Source organism: Oncorhynchus gorbuscha, linkage group LG20 (genome assembly GCF_021184085.1).
Source record: "Oncorhynchus gorbuscha isolate QuinsamMale2020 ecotype Even-year linkage group LG20, OgorEven_v1.0, whole genome shotgun sequence".
NCBI lineage: Eukaryota > Metazoa > Chordata > Actinopteri > Salmoniformes > Salmonidae > Oncorhynchus > Oncorhynchus gorbuscha.
The window spans coordinates 36163280-36185873 of record NC_060192.1 but is presented as its reverse complement, the minus strand read 5'-3'; the positions used below and the strand labels follow the sequence as shown (position 1 = coordinate 36185873).

At 48.3% G+C, this 22594-nt stretch overlaps 1 protein-coding gene across 1 annotated transcript in view; it reads right to left on the bottom strand.

Annotated features, from left to right (window-relative positions):
• Positions 1-22594, bottom strand: part of pds5b (PDS5 cohesin associated factor B) — a 101565-nt gene that overhangs the window by 33195 nt on the left and 45776 nt on the right. Inside the window, exons 10-25 of the mRNA XM_046316885.1 lie at positions 21894-21988; positions 20191-20336; positions 18067-18218; positions 16565-16678; positions 15264-15345; positions 15114-15162; positions 12340-12479; positions 7873-7988; positions 7292-7397; positions 7045-7205; positions 6153-6276; positions 5680-5838; positions 5500-5568; positions 3205-3341; positions 2833-2956; positions 2047-2251 (exon numbers count right to left, since the gene is read on the bottom strand). Coding sequence (XP_046172841.1) covers positions 2047-2251; positions 2833-2956; positions 3205-3341; positions 5500-5568; positions 5680-5838; positions 6153-6276; positions 7045-7205; positions 7292-7397; positions 7873-7988; positions 12340-12479; positions 15114-15162; positions 15264-15345; positions 16565-16678; positions 18067-18218; positions 20191-20336; positions 21894-21988 — 1979 coding nt within the window. The remainder of the gene's footprint in view (positions 1-2046; positions 2252-2832; positions 2957-3204; positions 3342-5499; positions 5569-5679; positions 5839-6152; positions 6277-7044; positions 7206-7291; positions 7398-7872; positions 7989-12339; positions 12480-15113; positions 15163-15263; positions 15346-16564; positions 16679-18066; positions 18219-20190; positions 20337-21893; positions 21989-22594) is intronic.

Here is a 22594-nt window from a genome sequence, read left to right as displayed (position 1 = left end):
CAGTGGATCTAGACAGTCACTGGCCTGGGGCAGGTAAACATGCATCGGGCCAGTGGATCTAGACAGTCACTGGCCTGGGGCAGGTAAACATGCGTCGGGCCAGTGGATCTAGACAGTCACTGGCCTAGGGCAGGTAAACATGCATTGGGCCAGTGGATCTAGACAGTCACTGGCCTGGGGCAGGTAAACATGCATTGGGCCAGTGGATCTAGACAGTCACTGGCCTGGGGCAGGTACACATGCATTGGGCCAGTGGATCTAGTCAGTCACTGGCCTGGGGCAGGTAAACATGCATTGGGCCAGTGGATCTAGACAGTCACTGGCCTGGGGCAGGTAAACATGCATTGGGCCAGTGGATCTAGTCAGTCACTGGCCTGGGGCAGGTAAACATGCATTGGGCCAGTGGATCTAGACAGTCACTGGCCTGGGGCAGGTAAACATGCATTTGATGTTCCAGTTTGAAATTGACATGCTCTGTTGCCATAGAAAACTGAGGCTCTGTTTGTGTCGTCATTCTGTTACCAAACGTTGCATCCCCACAGTTGAAGGAAAAGTGTTTCTGTCAAATGTCATCAGTGAACATAGTATTAAATTAGCAATAGGCTACATTCTATAAAACGACACCTAGCATTCGTCTGGGCTAATGTAGCCTAAATTGATAGCTTCTCTCGTTTGAGAACAAGTTGTCTTTAAAAGGGCAACGTCCTATTTTGTGATGTAAAAAAATCTTAAAAAGGTCAACAAGGTAAAATAAATAATAAATAAATTGTTCACATTGGACCATGCCCACACACAGCACTTGGAAGGCATAGGACTGGTCTGGTTTCATAAAGCAGATTCAATAGTATTCTGGTCTGGTTTCATAGAGCAGATTAAATAGTATTCTGGTCTGGTTTCATAGAGCAGATTAAATAGTGTTCTGGTCTGGTTTCATAGTGCAGATTAAATAGTATTCTGGTCTGGTTTCATAGAGCAGATTAAATAGTATTCTGGTCTGGTTTCATAGAGCAGATTAAATAGTATTCTGGTCTGGTTTCATAGAGCAGATTAAATAGTGTTCTGGTCTGGTTTCATGGAGCAGATTAAATAGTATTCTGGTCTGGTTTCATGGAGCAGATTAAATAGTATTCTGGTCTGGTTTCATAGAGCAGATTAAATAGTATTCTGGTCTGGTTTCATAGAGCAGATTAAATAGTATTCTGGTCTGGTTTCATAGAGCAGATTAAATAGTATTCTGGTCTGGTTTCATAGAGCAGATTAAATAGTATTCTGGTCTGGTTTCATGGAGCAGATTAAATAGTATTCTGGTCTGGTTTCATGGAGCAGATTAAATAGTATTCTGGTCTGGTTTCATGGAGCAGATTAAATAGTATCCTGGTCTGATTTCATAGAGCAGATTAAATAGTATTCTGGTCTGGTTTCATAGAGCAGATTAAATAGTGTTCTGGTCTGGTTTCATGGAGCAGATTAAATAGTATTCTGGTCTGGTTTCATAGAGCAGATTAAATAGTATTCTGGTCTGGTTTCATAGAGCAGATTAAATAGTATTCTGGTCTGGTTTCATAGAGCAGATTAAATAGTATTCTGGTCTGGTTTCATAGAGCAGATTCAATAGTATTCTGGTCTGGTTTCATAGAGCAGATTAAATAGTATTCTGGTCTGGTTTCATAGAGCAGATTCAATAGTATTCTGGTCTGGTTTCATAGAGCAGATTAAATAGTATTCTGGTCTGGTCTGGTCTGGTTTCATAGAGCAGATTAAATAGTATTCTGGTCTGGTTTCATAGAGCAGATTAAATAGTATCCTGGTCATTCTCCTGATGTTGATATTATTGACCAGACACTGCCTGGCGTGTGTGTGTGTGTGTGTGTGTGTGTGTGTGTGTGTGTGTGTGTGTGTGTGTGTGTGTGTGTGTGTGTGTGTGTGTGTGTGTGTGTGTGTGTGTGTGTGTGTGTGTCTGTGTGTCTGTGTGTGTGTGTGTGTGTGTGTGTGTGTGTGTGTGTGTGTGTGTGTGTGTGTGTGTGTGTGTGTGCCCATCTCCCTCACCGCTGACGGCAGCGTGTTGTTTAAGGTACTCTCTCCTGATTGTAATGTTCTTCACCAGACACTGCCTGGCGTGGGCCCGCCTCTCCTTCACAGGGTCCTTGGCACACAGGGCAAACACCGCCAGGTACTCCAGGGGCAGACGCAGGCGGCACAGACCCTTATGGAGCTTCTGGGCAAAGCCCTGGCGCACCTGGTAACACTCATCCTGGCGAGAGAGATGAGGAGTGAGAGGGAGGGAGGAGAGAGGGGAGGAGGAGAGGGGAGAGGAGAGGGGGAGGAGAAAGACGGGGGGAGTGGGAGAGATGAAGAGAAAGGGGAGGGAGGAGAGAGAGGAGGAGTGATAGAGAGGAGAGAGGAGAGGTAGGTAGGTAGGTAGGTAGGTAGGTAGGTAGGTAGGTAGGTAGGTAGGTAGGTAGGTAGGTAGGTAGGTAGGTAGAGGGGGAGGGAGAGAGAGAGAGGGAGGGAGAGAGAGAGGTAGGTAGGTAGGTAGGTAGGTAGGTAGGTAGGTAGGTAGGTAGGTAGGTAGGTAGGTAGGTAGGTAGGTAGGTAGGTAGGTAGATAGGTAGAGGGAGGGATAGAGAGGGAGGGAGGAGAGAGAGGTAGGTAGATAGGTAGGTAGGTAGGTAGGTAGGTAGGTAGGTAGGTAGGTAGGTAGGTAGAGGGGGGGAGGGAGAGGTAGGTAGGTAGAGGGGGGGAGAGAGATGAATAGGTGTTTTGAATGAGGGAAGAACAGGACATGTGTGCGTGTGTTTAGTGTGGAAAGTGTTTTAGAGTGTGTGCTCTTACATTGATGACCAGGGCACAGAGTTGGTACTGCTCCAGGGTGATGATCTCATGGTAGCAGGGCTCCTGTGCCAGCTTCAGTAGGGCACACGCTGCTGCCAACCTCAGCCTGGACATATCTGGTTTACTGTGGAGGGGGGAGGGAGGGAGAGGAGGTGTGGAGAATGAGTCAGGTGTATGTCAAAGTCCTAGCAAATGCTGGTGTGTGTGTGTGTGTGTGTGTGTGTGTGTGTGTGTGTGTGTGTGTGTGTGTGTGTGTGTGTGTGTGTGTGTGTGTGTGTGTGTGTGTGTGTGTGTGTGTGTGTGTGTGTGTGTGTGTGTGTGGTGTGTGTGGTGTGTGTGGTGTGTGCTGTGTGTGCTGTGTGTGCTGTGTACCCCATCTTGCCCTGCTCTGTCAGGTCTCCATCACTGTGAAGTATAGCAGTCAGCATCCTCAGAGTGGAGTTACCAGACTTAGACAGGGTGTTCTTTACGCCCAGCAACCACCTCACCATCAACTTGATACCCTGGATCTAGAGACACAGAGAGAGACAGAGAGAGAGAGAGAGAGAGAGAGCCAGAGAGCCAGAGAGGGAGAGAGAGCCAGAGAGAGAGAGAGAGCAGAGAGAGAGAGAGCAGAGAGAGAGAGAGAGAGAGAGAGAGAGAGAGCCAGAGAGAGAGCCAGAGAGAGAGCCAGAGAGAGAGCCAGAGAGAGAGAGAGAGGGTGGGAAGGAAGGAAGGAGGGGGGAGGGAGAGGTTACAAACTACCACACCACCGCACCACACAGCCAACTACCGCACCACACAGCCAATTACCGCACCACACAGCCAACTACCGCACCTAACTACCACACCACACAGCCAACTACCACACCTAACTACCGCACCACACAGCCAACTACAGCACCACACAGCCAACTACCACACCACACAGCCAACTACCGCACCACACAGCCAACTACCACAACACACAGCCAACTACTGCATCACCACACCACACAGCCAACTACCACACCACACAGCCAACTACCGCACCACACAGCCAACTACCGCACCACACAGCCAACTACCGCACCACACAGCCAACTACCGCATCACACAGCCAACTACCGCACCACACAGCCAACTACCGCATCACCACACCACACAGCCAACTACCACACCACACAGCACACAGCCAACTACCACACCATACAGCACACAGCCAACTACCGCACCACCACACAGCCAACTACCACACAGCCAACTACCGCACCACCACACAGCCAACTACCGCACCACCACACAGCCAACTACCGCACCACAACACAGCCAACTACTGCACCACCACACAGCCAACTACCGCAGCACCACACAGCCAACTACCGCACCACACAGCCAACTACCACACCACCACACAGCCAACTACCACACCACCACACAGCCAACTACCACACCACCACCTACCGCACCACCACCTACCGCACCACCACACCACACCACACAGCCAACTACCGCAGCACACAGCCAACTACCGCACCACACAGCCAACTACCGCACCACACAGCCAACTACCGCAACACACAGCCAAGTACCGCAACACACAGCCAAGTACCGCAACACACAGCCAAGTACCGCACCACACAGCCAACTACCGCACCACACAGCCAACTACCGCACCACCACACCACAAAGCCAACTACCGCACCACAACAGCCAACTACCGCACCACACAGCCAACTACCGCACCACACAGCCAACTACCGCACCACACAGCCAACTACCGCACCACACAGCCAACTACCGCACCACACAGCCAACTACCACAACACTGCACCGCCCGGTCCATCGCGTCTACTACCGTTGTGGAGATCTAAGCATGTGCCAAAGACTGTGTTCTCGCTTAGTTGACTAAACGATGTAGCTAACTAACGTTACCTCCGTCGTTATGATGCCTTCACTAAGGAGCTAACTAACATTACCTTCGTCGTTATGATGCCTTCGCTAAGGAGCTAACTACCTTCTGTCATTATGATGCCTTCGCTAAGGAGCTAACTACCTTCGTCGTTATGATGCCTTCGCTAAGGAGCTAACTACCTTCGTCGTTATGATGCCTTCGCTAAGGAGCTAACTACCTTTGTCGTTATGATGCCTTCGCTAAGGAGCTAACTACCTTTGTCGTTATGATGCCTTCGCTAAGGAGCTAACTACCTTCGTCGTTATGATGCCTTCGCTAAGGAGCTAACTACCTTCGTCGTTATGATGCCTTCGCTAAGGAGCTAACTACCTTTGTCGTTATGATGCCTTCGCTAAGGAGCTAACTACCTTTGTCGTTATGATGCCTTCGCTAAGGAGCTAACTACCTTCGTCATTATGATGCCTTCGCTAAGGAGCTAACTAACGTTACCTTCGTCGTTATGATGCCTTTGCTAAGGAGCTAACTAACGTTACCTTCGTGATTATGATGTCTTCGCCAAGGAACTAACGTTAACTTCGTTGTTATGATGCCTTCGCGAAGGAGCTAACTAACATTACCTTCGGCATTATGATGCAGAGGTTGGGAAAGGAGGTGGAAGAGGTAGAGGAGAGAGGGGAGGTTGGGGAAGGAGGTAGAGGAGGTTGAGGAGAGGTGGGAGGTTGAGGAAGGAGGTGGAGGAGGTAGAGGAGAGGTGGTAGGTTGAGGAAGGAGATGGAGGAAGAAAGGAAACCAACCTTGGCCAGGGTTTCAGAAGACACCTCATCATCAGGAACCCACAGCTTGGTGGTCTTCTTACCTGGGATCTACACAACAACCACCACAATAAACAGAGGATGTTACAACCAGGAACACTGCGATAGCTTCTCCTCTCAAGTGAAAAGACGTAAGTGTTCTGTGTGTCTATCCGTGCCCACCCTGTCGCTCATGAGCAGGTCCTTGACTATGAAGTTGGCCACCAGTGATTTGAGCGGAGCGGCAAACTGTTCTGGGGCCAGCAGAGCCAGGTGACCCAGAGTGGTGAGAGGAGTTATCAGCTGATCCAGGTCCTCAAGGTCCAGGCCTTTATGCAGCGGCTGGGAAGAGAGAGACAAGACATTTCACTCTTTACTTTGTCATCTGTTGACACGTGTAGAACTTCAAGAGGGCAGTTTTCCCCAGACACAGATTAAACCTCGGCCCAAAAATAACTTTCAATGGAGAATCACTACTCAGAAAGCTTGTTAGGTCGCTCTTCCGGTTGGAATATAATATTTCATAATATAACATTTGTATAATATTTTATTAAATGATTGATTGATTGATTGATTGATTGATAGGAAAGAGGGCTGAAGAAGCGAAGATATTAGGAGAAAAATGACTAGATCGTAAAAGGCAGACTGGTCCTCACCTCAAAGATCTGAGCGAAGTGTGTGTCTCTGTGTGTGAACATGGCATGGATACAGTGGATGGCATATTTGGCCTGGCGAGGTGGTCCTCTCTTAGCTTTGGTCTGCAGTACTGGCAGCAGAACACTAGGGGGAGAAGAGGAGAGCATTAGACTGAGGAATTATAGGGAAATAAGAGACTCTTTTTTTCCCCCCCGGGGAGATGAGGTTTATGAATTGCCTGACTGGGCTGTGGGACAGTACACCTGTTACAGTTGGAGAGTTCAAATGGATCTGATGACAGGCCCCTCCGTCTATCAACCAATCAGCATCCAAACAACCAGTTCTATAATACACATTCATACACTAGAAGGCTGTTCTACACACTGCAGCAGCTTGTTCAATGGGATGCAATGGCCAAGAGAGCGGCAAGACTTCCTACCCCCATTGTTGGAGACATTAGCAGACTCCTTACGTTCTAATCTACAGAAAGACTGTGATTATTTAACGTGGGACTGACTATCCCAGTGGCTTCAGCCTAATAATAACATCAAGGTAACACAATCAGAGAGCTTTATGGGTAAACATTTGTGTTCAAAGAAATTAAAAATGGGGGGAAAGTCGTGAACTCACGACTTGACGCGAGGAAGGTACGTAGGTGTGTGTGTAGATGTATGTATGTGTGTGTGTGTAGATGTATGTATGTGTGTGTGTGTAGATGTATGTGTGTGTGTATATGTATATGTGTGTGTGTATATGTGTGTGTATGTATGTGTGTGTGTATATATGTGTGTCTGTCCGTGTGTGTGTAGATGTATGTAGGTGTGTGTATGTAGGTGCGTGTATGTAGGTACGTGTGTGTGAATATATCTGTGTACACATCTATGCAACACAAACATTTGACATTAAACTCACGACTTGATGTGAGGGAAGCTCTCCTCCATCTTGCTTCCTGTGTTTTTAAATATCTGCAGCGCCGCCTCGGCCACCTTCTCGTCATCCATCTTCAGACAGCCCAGCAGGGATTCAAACGTCTCCGCAGAGTGGAACGACACTGGGTGGGTGAACGACAGGACCTGGAGGGAGGGGGGGGTGAGAGAAGGGTGAATGACAGAGACAGAAAGCACAGGAAGCCAGAGAGGGGAAAAAGAGAGAGAGATACCTTGAGTAGTTCCAGTCCTGCCCTGATGGCCTGTTCGGTAGGAACTCCCTCTTCATCATCCTCAGCTGTTCCATCTATCGACTTGTTCACCTGCTTTACCAGAGCACTGAGAGGGAGGGAGAGAGAGAGGGAGAGGATGGAGGGAGAGGGAGGGAGGGGGATGGAGAGAGGGGGAGGGAATTAGAGAGGGAGGGAGAGGGATGGAGAGAAGTAGAGAGGGAGAGGGATGGAGAGAAGTAGAGAGGGAGAGGGATGGAGAGAAGTAGAGAGAGGGATGGAGAGAAGTAGAGAGGGAGAGGGATGGAGAGAAGTAGAGAGGGAGAGAGAGAGGGAGAGAGAGAGGGAGGGAAGTAGAGAGGGAGGGAGGGATGGAGAGAGAGGGAGGGAAGTAGAAAGGGAGAGGGATGGAGAGAAAGGGAGGGAAGTAGAGAGGGAGAGGGGGAGAGAGAGGGAGGAAAGTAGAGAGGGAGAGAGAGGGCGTTAGAGAGAAAAACACAATGTAAGAAAATCATAGATCAATCACCTTGTGTGTTTGGGGTTGTGCAGTAGAGTGTGTGTCAATGTGTTGGGGTGTGTATTACCTGATAGATTCTGTGTCGATGTGTACAGGAGCAATTCTTTCCAGCAGGAACTTGACCATCTCTAAGAAGGGATTACTGGGCTGTTTAGGACTGCCTAACTTCTTAGTGATGTCTCTCTGGAGGACACACACACACACACACACACACACACACACACACACACACACACACACACACACACACACACACACACACACACACACACACACACACACACACACACACACACACACACACACACACACACACACACACACACACACACACACACACACACACACGCGGTTTCTGTTAGGGAACTGTCTGAAGCCACATCTGACTGGCAGCATTTTATTTTGCCGGACCCATATGCATTGAGTAGCCTGATTATGGCGTCCACCCGCGGTGTTCAGAACGACATTTAGTTCTGTTCAGATGAGTTATGTTAGTTAGTTCATGGCAACTCATCTTCAACAGAACAGTCGAGGAGCAGCAACGGTGTGAGATCCCTTCTTACTAAAAGTCCGATGCCCACATTTTCCCCTCGGCCATCAAGATGAGTAACAGCAGCATACCACCCTGCATACCACCCTGCATACCACCCTGTATACCACCCTGTATACCACCCTGCATACCACCCTGCATACCACCCTGTATACCACCCTGTATACCACCCTGCATACCACCCTGCATACCACCCTGTATACCACCCTGCATACCACCCTGCATACCACCCTGTATACCACCCTGTATACCACCCTGCATACCACCCTGCATACCACCCTGTATACCACCCTGTATACCACCCTGCATACCACCCTGCATACCACCCTGCATACCACCCTGCATACCACCCTGTATACCACCCTGTATACCACCCTGTATACCACCCTTCTGCTTCTGAAGCTAAGCAGGGTTGGTCCTGGTCGGTTCGTGGATGGGAGACCAGATGCTGCTGGAAGTGAGTGGGGCGGCAGGGTAGCCTAGTGGTTAGAGCATTGGACTAGTAACCGAAAGGTTGCAAGTTCAAATCCCCGAGCTGACAAGGTACAAAATCTGTCGTTCTGCCCTTGAACAGGCCGTCATTGAAAATAATAATTTGTTCTTAACCGACTTGCCTAGTCAAATAAAAATACATTAAAAAGTAGTGTTGGAGGGCCAGTAGGAGGCACTCTTTCCTCTGGTCTAAATAAATATCCCAATTCCCCAGGGCAGTGATTGGGGACACTGGGTGTCGTCTTTCGGATGGGACGTTAAACGTCGGATGGGACGTGAACGTCGGATGGGACGCTAAACGTCGGATGGGACGTTAAACGTCGGATGGGACGTTAAACGTCCCATTAATGACTCTCTGAGGTCATTAAAGATCCCATGGCATCTTAAGAGTAGGGGTGTCCTGGCTAAATTCCCAATCTGGCCATCATCCCCCTCCTCTCCCCTGTAACTATTCCCCAGGTTGTTGCTGCAAATGAGAACGTGTTCTCAGTCAACTTACCTGGTAAAATAACGGATAAATAAAAATAACGGATAAATAAAAGTAATGGACAGCAAAATCCTAGCCTATGTCAATCTACTATCCCTCATAAAAATAGAAAAGTTTCCTTATTCTATTGGTCAACTTGTCGAGAAATACAAATGATACCAAACAGTTGTGGGAGGATAGATCCCAAACTCACGCTACATTTAAAAAAAATGCAACAGATCAGAATGTTTAGTTTAGAAATGTTGATAATCTATGATTTCTTCACATTATAAACTACGCAGAGCAGAAGGCTACGCACAAATGTTCGTTCCATAATGCAATTAACAGATAAACACTTGTCCACAGTGAGCGTTTTTTTCTTCCATTAGAAATGTAGAAACAGGGGAGATGTAACAACTGGCATGGGATGCTAATATAACTAGGATTATCAACAACTAGCATGGGATGCTAATATGACTAGGATTATCAACAACTAGCATGGGATGCTAATATGACTAGGATTATCAACAACTAGCATGGGATGCTAATATGACTAGGATTATCAACAACTAGCATGGGATGCTAATATGACTAGGATTATCAACAACTAGCATGGGATGCTAATATGACTAGGATTATCAACAACTAGCATGGGATGCTAATATGACTAGGATTATCAACAACTAGCACGGGATGCTAATATGACTAGGATTATCAACAACTAGCACGGGATGCTAATATGACTAGGATTATCAACAACTAGCATGGGATGCTAATATGACTAGGATTATCAACAACTAGCATGGGATGCTAATATGACTAGGATTATCATCAACAAGCACGGGACGCTAATATGACTAGGATTATCATCAACTAGCATGGGATGCTAATATGACTAGGATTATCATCAACTAGCATGGGACGCTAATATGACTAGGATTATCATCAACTAGCATGGGACGCTAATATGACTAGGATTATCAACAACTAGCATGGGATGCTAATATGACTAGGATTATCAACAACTAGCATGGGATGCTAATATGACTAGGATTATCAACAACTAGCATGGGATGCTAATATGACTAGGATTATCAACAACTAGCACGGGATGCTAATATGACTAGGATTATCAACAACTAGCATGGGATGCTAATATGACTAGGATTATCAACAACTAGCATGGGATGCTAATATGACTAGGATTATCAACAACTAGCATGGGATGCTAATATGACTAGGATTATCATCAACAAGCACGGGACGCTAATATGACTAGGATTATCATCAACTAGCATGGGATGCTAATATGACTAGGATTATCATCAACTAGCATGGGACGCTAATATGACTAGGATTATCATCAACTAGCATGGGACGCTAATATGACTAGGAGTGTTCTTTTGGTTACAAGACAATGAAAGAACATTTCTGATTTTGCTACTTTGAAGCAAGGTAAAAACATGCCTCATAATGTTGTAAAAATGTTCCGGTTTCCAACATTTCAGTATATGTTTTCAAAATGCGTACGGCCTCCAGCTCATTGCAAAGTGGTGACGCGGCGATGAAGCCTGCCTTCTGTTGCCGATACCTTTGCTGTCTGAGAGGGTGTAGCAACAGCTTTCGCTGTCTGACAGATTTTACACTCCAAGGGTTCTGTATCTGTATGCTGCATGTGTGGTAAATAAGATACATAACGAATATACACAATTTCAATCCACTATATTATGCAAATGATCCCATAGACCAATAGGCATGGCCGGTCAAATGTCTTTCCATGGACTGGTGTTAATGAATAGGTTAAAAAGCATTATGGGATTGTTTTCCTTCTTCTACCGGACAATTTACTTTATCGGCTTTTCAACAAACCCAAAATATTCCGGCCACAAGCCGGCTAATGGAAAACCGTGGCACACACACAGTATAATCACTCACACACACACCACCACACACACAGTATGATCACACACACACACACACACACACACACACACACACACACACACACACACACACACACACACACACACACACACACACACACACACACACACACACACACACACACACACACACACACACACACGCACGTATAACAGGTTACTAGGCTGTTTAGGGCTGCCTGGCTTCCTAGTGAAGTCTCTCTGTAGGAGGATAAGTAATGGGGGCCCTGGGTGGAGCAGCAGTCGGGGCGACACTACAGCCTGGGGTTCGATCCAGTCACGTTCCAGAAGACGGCCGGGCGGGTCACGTTCCAGAGGACGGCCGGGCGGGTCACGTTCCAGAGGACGGCCGGGCGGGTCACGTTCCAGAGGACGGCCGGGCGGGTCACGTTCCAGAGGACGGCCGGGCGGGTCACGTTCCAGAGGACGGCCGGGCGGGTCACGTTCCAGAGGACGGCCGGGCGGGTCACGTTCCAGAGGACGGCCGGGCGGGTCACGTTCCAGAGGACGACCGGGCGGGTCACGTTCCAGAGGACGGCCGGGCGGGTCACGTTCCAGAGGACGGCCGGGCGGGTCACGTTCCAGAGGACGGCCGGGCGGGTCACGTTCCAGAGGACGGCCGGGCGGGTCACGTTCCAGAGGACGGCCAGGCGGGTCACGTTCCAGAGGGCGGCCTGGCGGGTCACGTTCCAGAGGACTCATGACTCCACCTCTGCCTCTCCCGAGCCCATTGAGAAGTTACAGAGATGAGCCAAGGGACCTAATTATATGCTTGTGGCCACACCACCCTGAACACGCCTGTTAGGGCCTGGTTATTTTATTTTATTTTTATTTCACCTTTATTTAACCAGGTAGGCTAGTTGAGAACAGGTTCTCATTTGCAACTGCGACCTGGCCAAGATAAAGCATAGCAGTGTGAACAGACAACACAGAGTTACACATGGAGAACTGGGACAGGAGACCGCCTGGGAATACCAGGTGCCGTAAGCAACAACAACGAAAAAAAGCAACAAAAAAAAGGAAGGAAGGATAAGTAATAAAAACACATATGCAATCGCACACACACACGCTCTCTCTACTCACCACACAGACTTGGGCCTGTTTGCAGGAGCAGGCCGGTGAGACCAGGGTCTCTAGTTGGTTTCTGATCCGCTCATCATCATCCAGGACCTGGGCTAGCTTCTTCACAAAGTCCTGGGCCTTGCCTGGGTCTGGAAGGTTCCCTGGAGACACACACACATGGGGGGGGGATTTGGTTAGAGTTGAGAGTGTGTGTGTGGTGGGTGTGCACTTAGAAAATAAAGGTTCTTCGGCTGTCCCCATTTTAAAAACTCTTGGTCAACCGAATGTGATCTGTTCGTTCGACCAATCGATTGGTCAAAATAATTAAACATGCATTTTTCCATATATAGTCACCCTATGTGTTTTAATGAAATCAACTATATGCATTTGAGCTTGTCTGATGCTTTAAGCGCCACTGTTAGCTGAAGTAAGACAAATGCCTCAAGAGGGAACCAGAGATCTAGATAACCAGAAGAAAAATAACTATCCTCTTCACCTCTCCTTGCTGGCCTTCGCAGATTCTGCCATTACTCTCCTGAAGATGCCGGTAGTAGGCTACACGAGGAGTCAGCAAGCTTCCTCATGTTGAATGCAAATTTATCTTACCATTTCTACCGCTCTACCAGTTGCGGTTTTCATATGCAAATTTTCATGACAGTTTCGTTTTAATTTACAACAACGACGTCATATCTCAAAATCATTGTCATATGGTTAATCAAAATTCGACCTAAATTAATATTCTATAAATCACATTGGCTACACACGGCCTGTCTGCAACCAACTTTAAACACCGCACCAACTATTAACTTGGGTCAGGCCTGAAGCTTGCACTGGCGAACTTGCAACATTGTATAAAATATTCTGGGCCCTCAGAGTTTCCCATGCCAGTGAGCTTGGGATAGACACAGCTGTAGGCTATTTTCACAAGGGATAAGAAGCAGTGCTTGACTTGGGCAGGAGCTCACCGGAGCGGAGTACCGGCACCTCAAATGTTCTACTGCTTGAGCTCCGGTTCCTCTTATAGAATATTAGCTCAAAAGTATTGTGGATCTCCTGCATCTAACTATAAACAGTACCAGCACGCAACATGAGTAACAGAACCTATTTCAGTCCAACTCAAGAACTGATAAGAAGTAATCAGGGTTATGGAAAGGGAGAAAGATATTTCAGATACACTGAGGATCTGTTGTCATTCTAAATGGATGTTTGCTTGACGTTTGAGGTGAAGAAAATGTTACTTTGAGAAGCTCCACAGGTCATTAGTGGTGGTGCGTTAAGCCAATCAGAAGACTGGAATAATAATATTGAATACATTAACAGAAATTACTATAACCAACGTTTAAACCGCCACTCCTGAGTGGCGCAGCGGTCTAAGGCATCACTACAGACCGGGGTTTATTCCCGGGCCGTGTCACAACCGGCTGTGATCGGGAGTCCCATAGGGCGGCGCACAACTGGCCCAGTGTCGTCTGGGTTAGGGGAGGGTTTGCCAGGGGGGGCTTTATTTGGCTCATCGCGCTCTAGTGACCCCTTGTGGCGGGCCGTGCGCATACAGGAAAAACTCTGGTCAGTTGAACGGTGTTTCCTCAGACACATTGGTGCGGCTGGCTTCCGGGTTAAGCTGGTACATATTTCGGCGAATGCATGACTCGACATTCGCCTCCCGAGCCCGTTGGGGAGTTGCAACGATGACACAAGATCGAAATTGGGGAGAAAAGGGGTGTAAAATATACAAAAAGTAACAAACATTGTAGATGAGAAATGATAGGAATTAACGGTAAATATACTACTGGTGATATATGCAATGGGGAATTAATATAGACTTAAAAATCAAACAATTCACACAATGAAGTTCTGAAACAATGAACGGGAACAACTGGCAAGAGAGAGAGAGAGCACATTCTGGAGAGAGAAGTGTGCATTCTGGAGAGAGAAGTGTGCATTCTGGAGAGAGAAGTGTGCATTCTGGAGAGAGAAGTGTGCATTGTGCCTCTGAACACATGGTCAATCCCCACGCCAGCATTCGGCCGTGCACCATTTACGTTGATACGGCCTCGGCAGGAGTCGGGGCGAGAGAGAGAGCGCATTCTGGAGAGAGAAGTGTGCATTGTGCCTCTGAACACATGGTCAATCCCCACGCCAGCATTCGGCCGTGCACCATTTACGTTGATACGGCCTCGGCAGGAGTCAGGGCCCTTCACGCTTCACGGAGCAAAGCTGTTGTCAAAGTAGCGAAGTTTGTGTTTTCACCAGGATGTACCGCCCCCACCTACCGTCAACCAATCATGTCAATGCAGAGCTACACAGAGCCCTGAGCATTTTTCCAACATTTGGGAGGCGCATGGTAATGTGGTACGGAGCCGGAATTGACCTCTACGTGTCTCTAGGGGGTCCGCCATTACGCCACACCCTCCATATGGAGCCTCCCACCACATTTCAGATCAAGCAGAAATGGGCTTTTAGTCGAGGCCTCCTCAATGGATTAGTTCACGGAGATGGGCACAATATATATATATATATATTATTACTTATAATATAATAATATATATATAATATATATATATATATACTACTTAACTAAAACAATCTCGGTCGACCAACAGCCTAAGGACCAAACAATCGACTAATTGGGGTCAGCCCTAGTCCCCATAGAATCATCTTTTTAAGTTCCATGTAGAAACTTGTTGGGTTCCGTTGTAGATCCTTCAGTGGAAAATGTTCTACACATGGAACCCAAAAGTGTTCTACCTGGAACCAAAAAGGGTTCTTCAAAGGGTTGAGTGAAGTTGACTTACTCGTAATCACCATAACCTTGGCAAACACCGCCTTGCTACCCGCATCAGACTGAAAAAAACAAAAACAATATTTAGTGTTCCAATACATTTCAGTAGCAGTCTCGGAGTATATATGAACATTCAGCGCTAGGAGCAATTGATTAGCAGTACCTTGGGCTGTTTGACCAGGTCCAGGAGATCTTTGACATGGTGTCTCAACATGTTCTGACACTTCCACATCTCATTCAGAGCCCTGGGGGGGAAGAGAGAGAGAGAGAGAGGGCTATTAAAACACATAGTAAGTCGGCCACAGAGGCTCTGCTAAAGGAGGGCAGTAGCATATTACAGTAGCATTGATGAGGTATGTATGGAGGAGCCTGGAGACAGAACCTCTGCTGACTAAAGCATGTTTTCATCACCAGTAAAAAACTGCCAGCCGTTGGCGGCTAACAGCTAAGAACTGCTAGCCGTTGGCTGCTAACTGCTAAGAACTGCTAGCCGTTGGCTGCTAACAGCTAAGAACTGCTAGCCGTTGGCTGCTAACAGCTAAGAACTGCTAGCCGTTGGCGGCTAAAAGCTAAGAACTGCTAGCCGTTGGCTGCTAACAGCTGAGAAACTGCTAGCCGCTGGTTGCTAACAGCTGAGAACTGCTAGCCGTTGGCTGCTAACAGCTGAGAAACTGATAGCTAACTGGCAAACACAAAAACCGTCTCAAACTTTGGGAGGAGAGACCACCAGAAATGGTCATATCTATATCTAGTATATATCATATCTAGTGCGGAACGTAAGAACTGCTAAAGATGTACAGTCAAAGAGGAGAATAACGAATTATTCAATTATTCAGTTTTCCGAAATAGAGGCATACTAAGACAAATTAAACGTGACAGAGTGTAAATGACAACACTTTATAGTGCAGGAAATTAAGAAATGGATTTAAATGCTGGACGTGAATGATGATATTAAACAATTAATTTAGCAAATGGGCAAAAGCTGTGTGCATTAAGGAAATGGAAGCCTGGCTCAAATGGAAGCCTGGCTCAAATGGAAGCCTGGCTCAAATGGAAGCCTGGCTCAAATGGAAGCCTGGCTCAAATGGAAGCCTGGCTCAAATGGAAGCCTGGCTCAAATGGAAGCCTGGCTCAAATGGAAGCCTGGCTCAAATGGAAGCCTGGCTCAAATGGAAGCCTGGCTCAAATAGAAGCCTGGCTCCACCTGTTTTGTTCAGTGATTTAAGCAAATAAACACCCGGGCTATTAATTTAAGTTTTACGGAATACAATTACTGTGCCAGCCCCTAAGCATTAGTACATTACAGTAGCAGAAGTACAATACAGTAGCATTGGTTAAGTATAGAGGGAGCTGAAAGGTACGGAGGGAGCTGGAGTCAAAAATAGGACAAGGCCTAATTGTAAGTGTGAGACTTACTTGACAGCGTTAGTGTCCAGGGTAGGGAGGGAAGAACAGGAGACTTACTTGACAGCGTTAGTGTCCAGGGTAGCGTAGAGATAATACAAACACTTCATCCTCTCTGTGGTCTCCAGGTTGTGAGGTACCATGTACTGGGCAAAGATACGCTCTACCAACAACCTGACAGACAGAGGAGAGAGGAGAGGAGAGAGAGGATGTGAGGAGGGAGAGAGGATGTGAGGAGAGAGAGAGGATGTGAGGATAGAGAGAGGATGTGAGGAGGGAGAGGATGTGAGGAGGGAGAGAGGAGAGGAGGAGAGAGAGGATGTGAGGAGAGGATGGAGAGAGGGGATGTGAGGGAGAGAGGAGAGAGGATGTGAGGGAGAAGATGGAGAGAGGATGTGTGGGAGAGAGGATGTGAGGAGGGAGAGAGGAGAGGAGGAGAGCGAGGATGTGAGGAGGGAGAGAGGAGAGGAGAGAGAGGATGTGAGGAGGGAGAGAGGATGTGAGGAGGGAGAGAGGATGTGAGGAGGGAGAGAGGATGTGAGGAGGGAGAGAGGATGTGAGGAGGGAGAGAGGATGTGAGGAGGGAGAGAGGATGTGAGGGAGAAGATGGAGAGAGGGGATGTGAGGGAGAGAGGATGTGAGGAGAGGATGAGAGGAGAGAGGATGTGAGGAGAGGATGGAGAGAGGGGATGTGAGGGAGAGAGGAGAGAGGATGTGAGGAGAGAGGATGTGAAGAGAGGATGTGAGGGGAGGATGTGAGGGGAGGATGTGAGGGAGAGAGGATGTGAAGAGAGAGGATGTGAGGAGAGGATGTGAGGAGAGGATGGAGAGAGGGGATGTGAGGGAGAGATGTGAGGAGAGGATGGAGAGAGGGGATGTGAGGGAGAGATGTGAGGAGAGGATGAGAGGAGAGAGGATGTGAGGAGAGGATGGAGAGAGGGGATGTGAGGGAGAGAGGATGAGAGGAGAGGATGGAGAGAGGGGATGTGAGGGAGAGGGGATGTGAGGGAGAGAGGATGTGAGGAGAGGATAGAGAGAGGGGATGTGAGGAGAGGATGGAGAGAGGGGATGTGAGGGAGAGGGGATGTGAGGAGAGGATGGAGAGAGGGGATGTGAGGAGAGGATGGAGAGAGGGGATGTGAGGGAGAGAGGATGAGAGGAAGGGGGGAGGGGATGAGAGGAAGGGGGGAGGAAAGGTTATAAAGAGGAGAGAAACGAGAGAGGGAGTTATAACATTACAGGGGGATATAGGGAGCTCTATTTTATTTCAGTCTCAATCCAAACCCCTCTGACCCCTCTCCATCTTTATATTCTACCAGTCTCCCTTCCTCCTCCTCCTCCTCCTCTCTCAGCAGTGTAGGAGTCTCTTGGAGTCGATCATTTCTCATTACACTAATTTAACACAATTATCTTTTTACATCTGCCAGCACGCACTCTCTGTAATCTAACCCTTCTTTCCATTTAGACACAGACTTGTCATTGATGCTCTGTACTTCCCTTCACACACACACACACACACACTCCTACCTGTCCCACCCCCTCCCAGCGTCGTCCCCCCCTACCTGTCGTCGATGCTGTTCTGGTAGTAGATGTGTAGTAGTTTATCTTTGATCCAGGAGATCTGATTGGCTGCCTCCTTGCCCCCCTCTCCCTGGAGAGAGTACTTCTTATAGATCTGAGCCAATCCCATCATGGCCTCTTTACGCACACGCCACTATGGAGGGAGGGAGAAGAGTGGAGAAGGGAGAGAGAGGGAGGTAGAAGAGTGGAGAAGGGAGAGAGCGGAAGGGAGGGAGAAGAGTGGAGAGAGGGGGAGGGAGAGGGATAAGAGTGGAGAGGGAGGGAGAAGAGTGGAGAGAGAGGGAGGGAGAAGAGTGGAGAAGAGTGGGAGGGAGAAGAGTGGAGAAGGGAGAGAGGGAGAAGAGTGGAGAAGGGAGAGAGAGGGAGGGAGAAGAGTGGAGAAGGGAGAGAGAGGGAGGGAGAAGAGTGGAGAAGGGAGAGAGAGGGAGGGAGAAGAGTGGAGAAGGGAGAAGAGTGGAGAAGGGAGAAGAGTGGAGAGGGAGGGAGAAGAGTGGAGAGAGAGGGAGGGAGAAGAGTGGAGAAGAGTGGGAGGGAGAAGAGTGGAGAAGGGAGAGAGGGAGAAGAGTGGAGAAGGGAGAGAGAGGGAGGGAGAAGAGTGGAGAAGGGAGAGGGAGGGAGGAGAGTGGAGAAGGGAGAGAGAGGGAGGGAGAAGAGTGGAGAAGGGAGAGGGAGGGAGGGAGAAGAGTGGAGAAGGGAGAGGGAGGGAGGGAGAAGAGTGGAGAAGGGAGAGGGAGGGAGGAGAGTGGAGAAGGGAGAGAGATGGAGGGAGAAGAGTGGAGAAGGGAGAGAGATGGAGGGAGAAGAGTGGAGAAGGGAGAGGGAGGGAGGGAGAAGAGTGGAGAAGGGAGAGAGGGAGGGAGAAGAGTGGAGAAGGGAGAGAGAGGGAGGGAGGGAGAAGAGTGGAGAAGGGAGAGAGATGGAGGGAGAAGAGTGGAGAAGGGAGGGAGGGAGGGAGAAGAGTGGAGAAGGGAGAGAGAGGGAGGGAGGGGGAAGATTGAAGAAGGGAGAGAGGGGAAGAGGGAGAAGAGTGGAGAAGGGAGAGAGAGGTCGGGAGGGAGAAGAGTGGAGAAGGGAGAGAGAGGTCGGGAGAAGAGTGGAGAAGGGAGAGGGAGGGAGGGAGAAGAGTGGAGAAGGGAAAGAGAGGGAGGGAGAAGAGTGGAGAAGGGAGAGAGATGGAGGGAGAAGAGTGGAGAAGGGAGAGAGATGGAGGGAGAAGAGTGGAGAAGGGAGAGAGGGAGGGAGAAGAGTGGAGAAGGGAGAGAGGGAGGGAGAAGAGTGGAGAAGGGAGAGAGGGAGGGAGAAGAGTGGAGAAGGGAGAGAGAGGTCGGGAGGGAGAAGAGTGGAGAAGGGAGAGAGAGGTCGGGAGGGAGAAGAGTGGAGAAGGGAGAGAGAGGTCGGGAGGGAGAAGAGTGGAGAAGGGAGAGAGATGGAGGGAGAAGAGTGGAGAAGGGAGAGAGATGGAGGGAGAAGAGTGGAGAAGGAGGGAGGGAGAAGAGTGGAGAAGGGAGAGAGGGAGGGAGAAGAGTGGAGAAGGGAGAGAGGGAGGGAGAAGAGTGGAGAAGGGAGAGAGATGGAGGGAGAAGAGTGGAGAAGGGAGAGAGATGGAGGGAGAAGAGTGGAGAAGGGAGAGAGATGGAGGGAGAAGAGTGGAGAAGGGAGAGGGGAGGGAGGGAGAAGAGTGGAGAAGGGAGAGGGAGGGAGGGAGAAGAGTGGAGAAGGGAGAGAGAGGGAGGGAGGGAGAAGAGTGGAGAAGGGAGAGAGGGAGGGAGGGGGAAGATTGAAGAAGGGAGAGAGGGGAAGAGGGAGAAGAGTGGAGAAGGGAGAAGAGTGGAGAAGGGAGAGAGAGGGAGGGAGGGAGAAGAGTGGAGAAGGGAGAGAGAGAGAGGGAGGGAGAAGAGTGGAGAAGGGAGAGAGAGGGAGGGAGAAGAGTGGAGAAGGGAGAGAGAGAGAGGGAGGGAGAAGAGTGGAGAAGGGAGAGAGAGGTCGGGAGAAGAGTGGAGAAGGGAGAGAGGGGAAGAGGGAGACAGACAGCAAAACGTTGACCACTAGGAAGTTCACAACAACCCATACTAATCCATTCCTTCCTAAAAAACACCAACTCATACCCTCTTGTCCAGAGTCCTCTCCTTGACAAAGTTCAGCAGGGCGTCGTTGACCAGAGTCAGGTCCTTCTTGGCCGCAGTTACTATGGAGACGATGACGTCGTGACGAATGGCCTCCTCGGGGTCATGTGACCTGACCTTCAGGAATTCTGGGAAACGTAAGAGGGACAGATAGACTCCCGATCAATAACTGAACGTTTCACATGATTGACTGATCAATTGATTGATTGACTGACTGGTTGGTTGCCTGATTGATCAACAGTTACCAGTCTTATGCTAGGGAAGGCTGATCAATGATAACACTGATTATTGACTGACTGACTGGCTGGCTGGCTGACGTGATAGTTATCTGTGAGGTCCTTGGCCAGGTCTGTCTGGATGGTTCATGATAACATTGATTGATAGATACCTGTGAGGTCCTTGGCCAGGTCTGGGTGGATGGTTCATGATAACATTGATTGATAGATACCTGTGAGGTCCTTGGCCAGGTCTGTCTGGGTGGTTCATGATAACATTGATTGATAGATACCTGTGAGGTCCTTGGCCAGGTCTGGGTGGTTCATGATAACATTGATTGATAGTTATCTGTGAGGTCCTTGGCCAGGTCTGGATGGTTCATGATAACATTGATTGATAGATACCTGTGAGGTCCTTGGCCAGGTCTGTCTGGGTGGTTCATGATAACATTGATTGATAGTTATCTGTGAGGTCCTTGGCCAGGTCTGGGTGGTTCATGATAACATTGATTGATAGTTATCTGTGAGGTCCTTGGCCAGGTCTGGGTGGTTCATGATAACATTGATTGATAGATACCTGTGAGGTCCTTGGCCAGGTCTGTCTGGGTGGTTCATGATAACATTGATTGATAGTTATCTGTGAGGTCCTTGGCCAGGTCTGGGTGGTTCATGATAACATTGATTGATAGATATCTGTGAGGTCCTTGGCCAGGTCTGTCTGGATGGTTCATGATAACATTGATTGATAGTTACCTGTGAGGTCCTTGGCCAGGTCTGTCTGGATGGTTCATGATAACATTGATTGATAGATATCTGTGAGGTCCTTGGCCAGGTCTGTCTGGATGGTTCATGATAACATTGATTGATAGTTACCTGTGAGGTCCTTGGCCAGGTCTGTCTGGATGGTTCATGATAACATTGATTGATAGTTATCTGTGAGGTCCTTGGCCAGGTCTGTCTGGATGGTTCATGATAACATTGATTGATAGTTATCTGTGAGGTCCTTGGCCAGGTCTGTCTGGATGGTTCATGATAACATTGATTGATAGTTATCTGTGAGGTCCTTGGCCAGGTCTGTCTGGATGGTTCATGATAACATTGATTGATAGTTATCTGTGAGGTCCTTGGCCAGGTCTGTCTGGATGGTTCATAACATTGATTGATAGTTATCTGTGAGGTCCTTGGCCAGGTCTGTCTGGATGGTTCATGATAACATTGATTGATAGATACCTGTGAGGTCCTTGGCCAGGTCTGTCTGGATGGTTCATGATAACATTGATTGATAGTTATCTGTGAGGTCCTTGGCCAGGTCTGTCTGGATGGTTCATGATAACATTGATTGATAGATACCTGTGAGGTCCTTGGCCAGGTCTGTCTGGATGGTTCATGATAACATTGATTGATAGATACCTGTGAGGTCCTTGGCCAGGTCTGTCTGGATGGTTCATGATAACATTGATTGATAGATACCTGTGAGGTCCTTGGCCAGGTCTGGGTGGTTCATGAGACAGTGGGAGGCAAACTTGACACACTCCAGTCTGATGGGCACGTGGATATCATTGAACCTGACAAGAGACAAACAACAACCTCTAAAAAAAACAATGACCTTAGAAGCCTGACAATCTATGCATCTGTAACACACAGAGCTGTGTCTTACTAAACTTGTGATAACTTTTTGGGGACCAACAATTGATTCCCATTGAAAGTCATATTTACCTTAAATATAACCCTAAACCTTGCCTTAAACCTAAGCCTAAACCCTGACCCTAATTCTAAACCCAAAATAGCCTTTTTACAAGTGCGGACCAGCTAAATGTCCTGGTACTCACAAGTAGAGGTCAAATGTAATTGTCATTATTACAACAACAAAAAGTGTCCGATTAATCCTGTATCGGCTTTTTTTTGGGGTCCTCCAATAATCGGTATCTGCTTTTCTTTTTTGGGGGGGGGTCCTCCAATAATCGGTATTTTTTTTTTTTGGGGTCCTCCAATAATCGGTATCGGATTAATTGGGGACCTCTACTCACAAGTATAGTAAAACGCACACACACACACACACACACACACACACACACACACACACACACACACACACACACACACACACACACACACACACACACACACACACACACACACACACACACACACACACACACACACACACACAC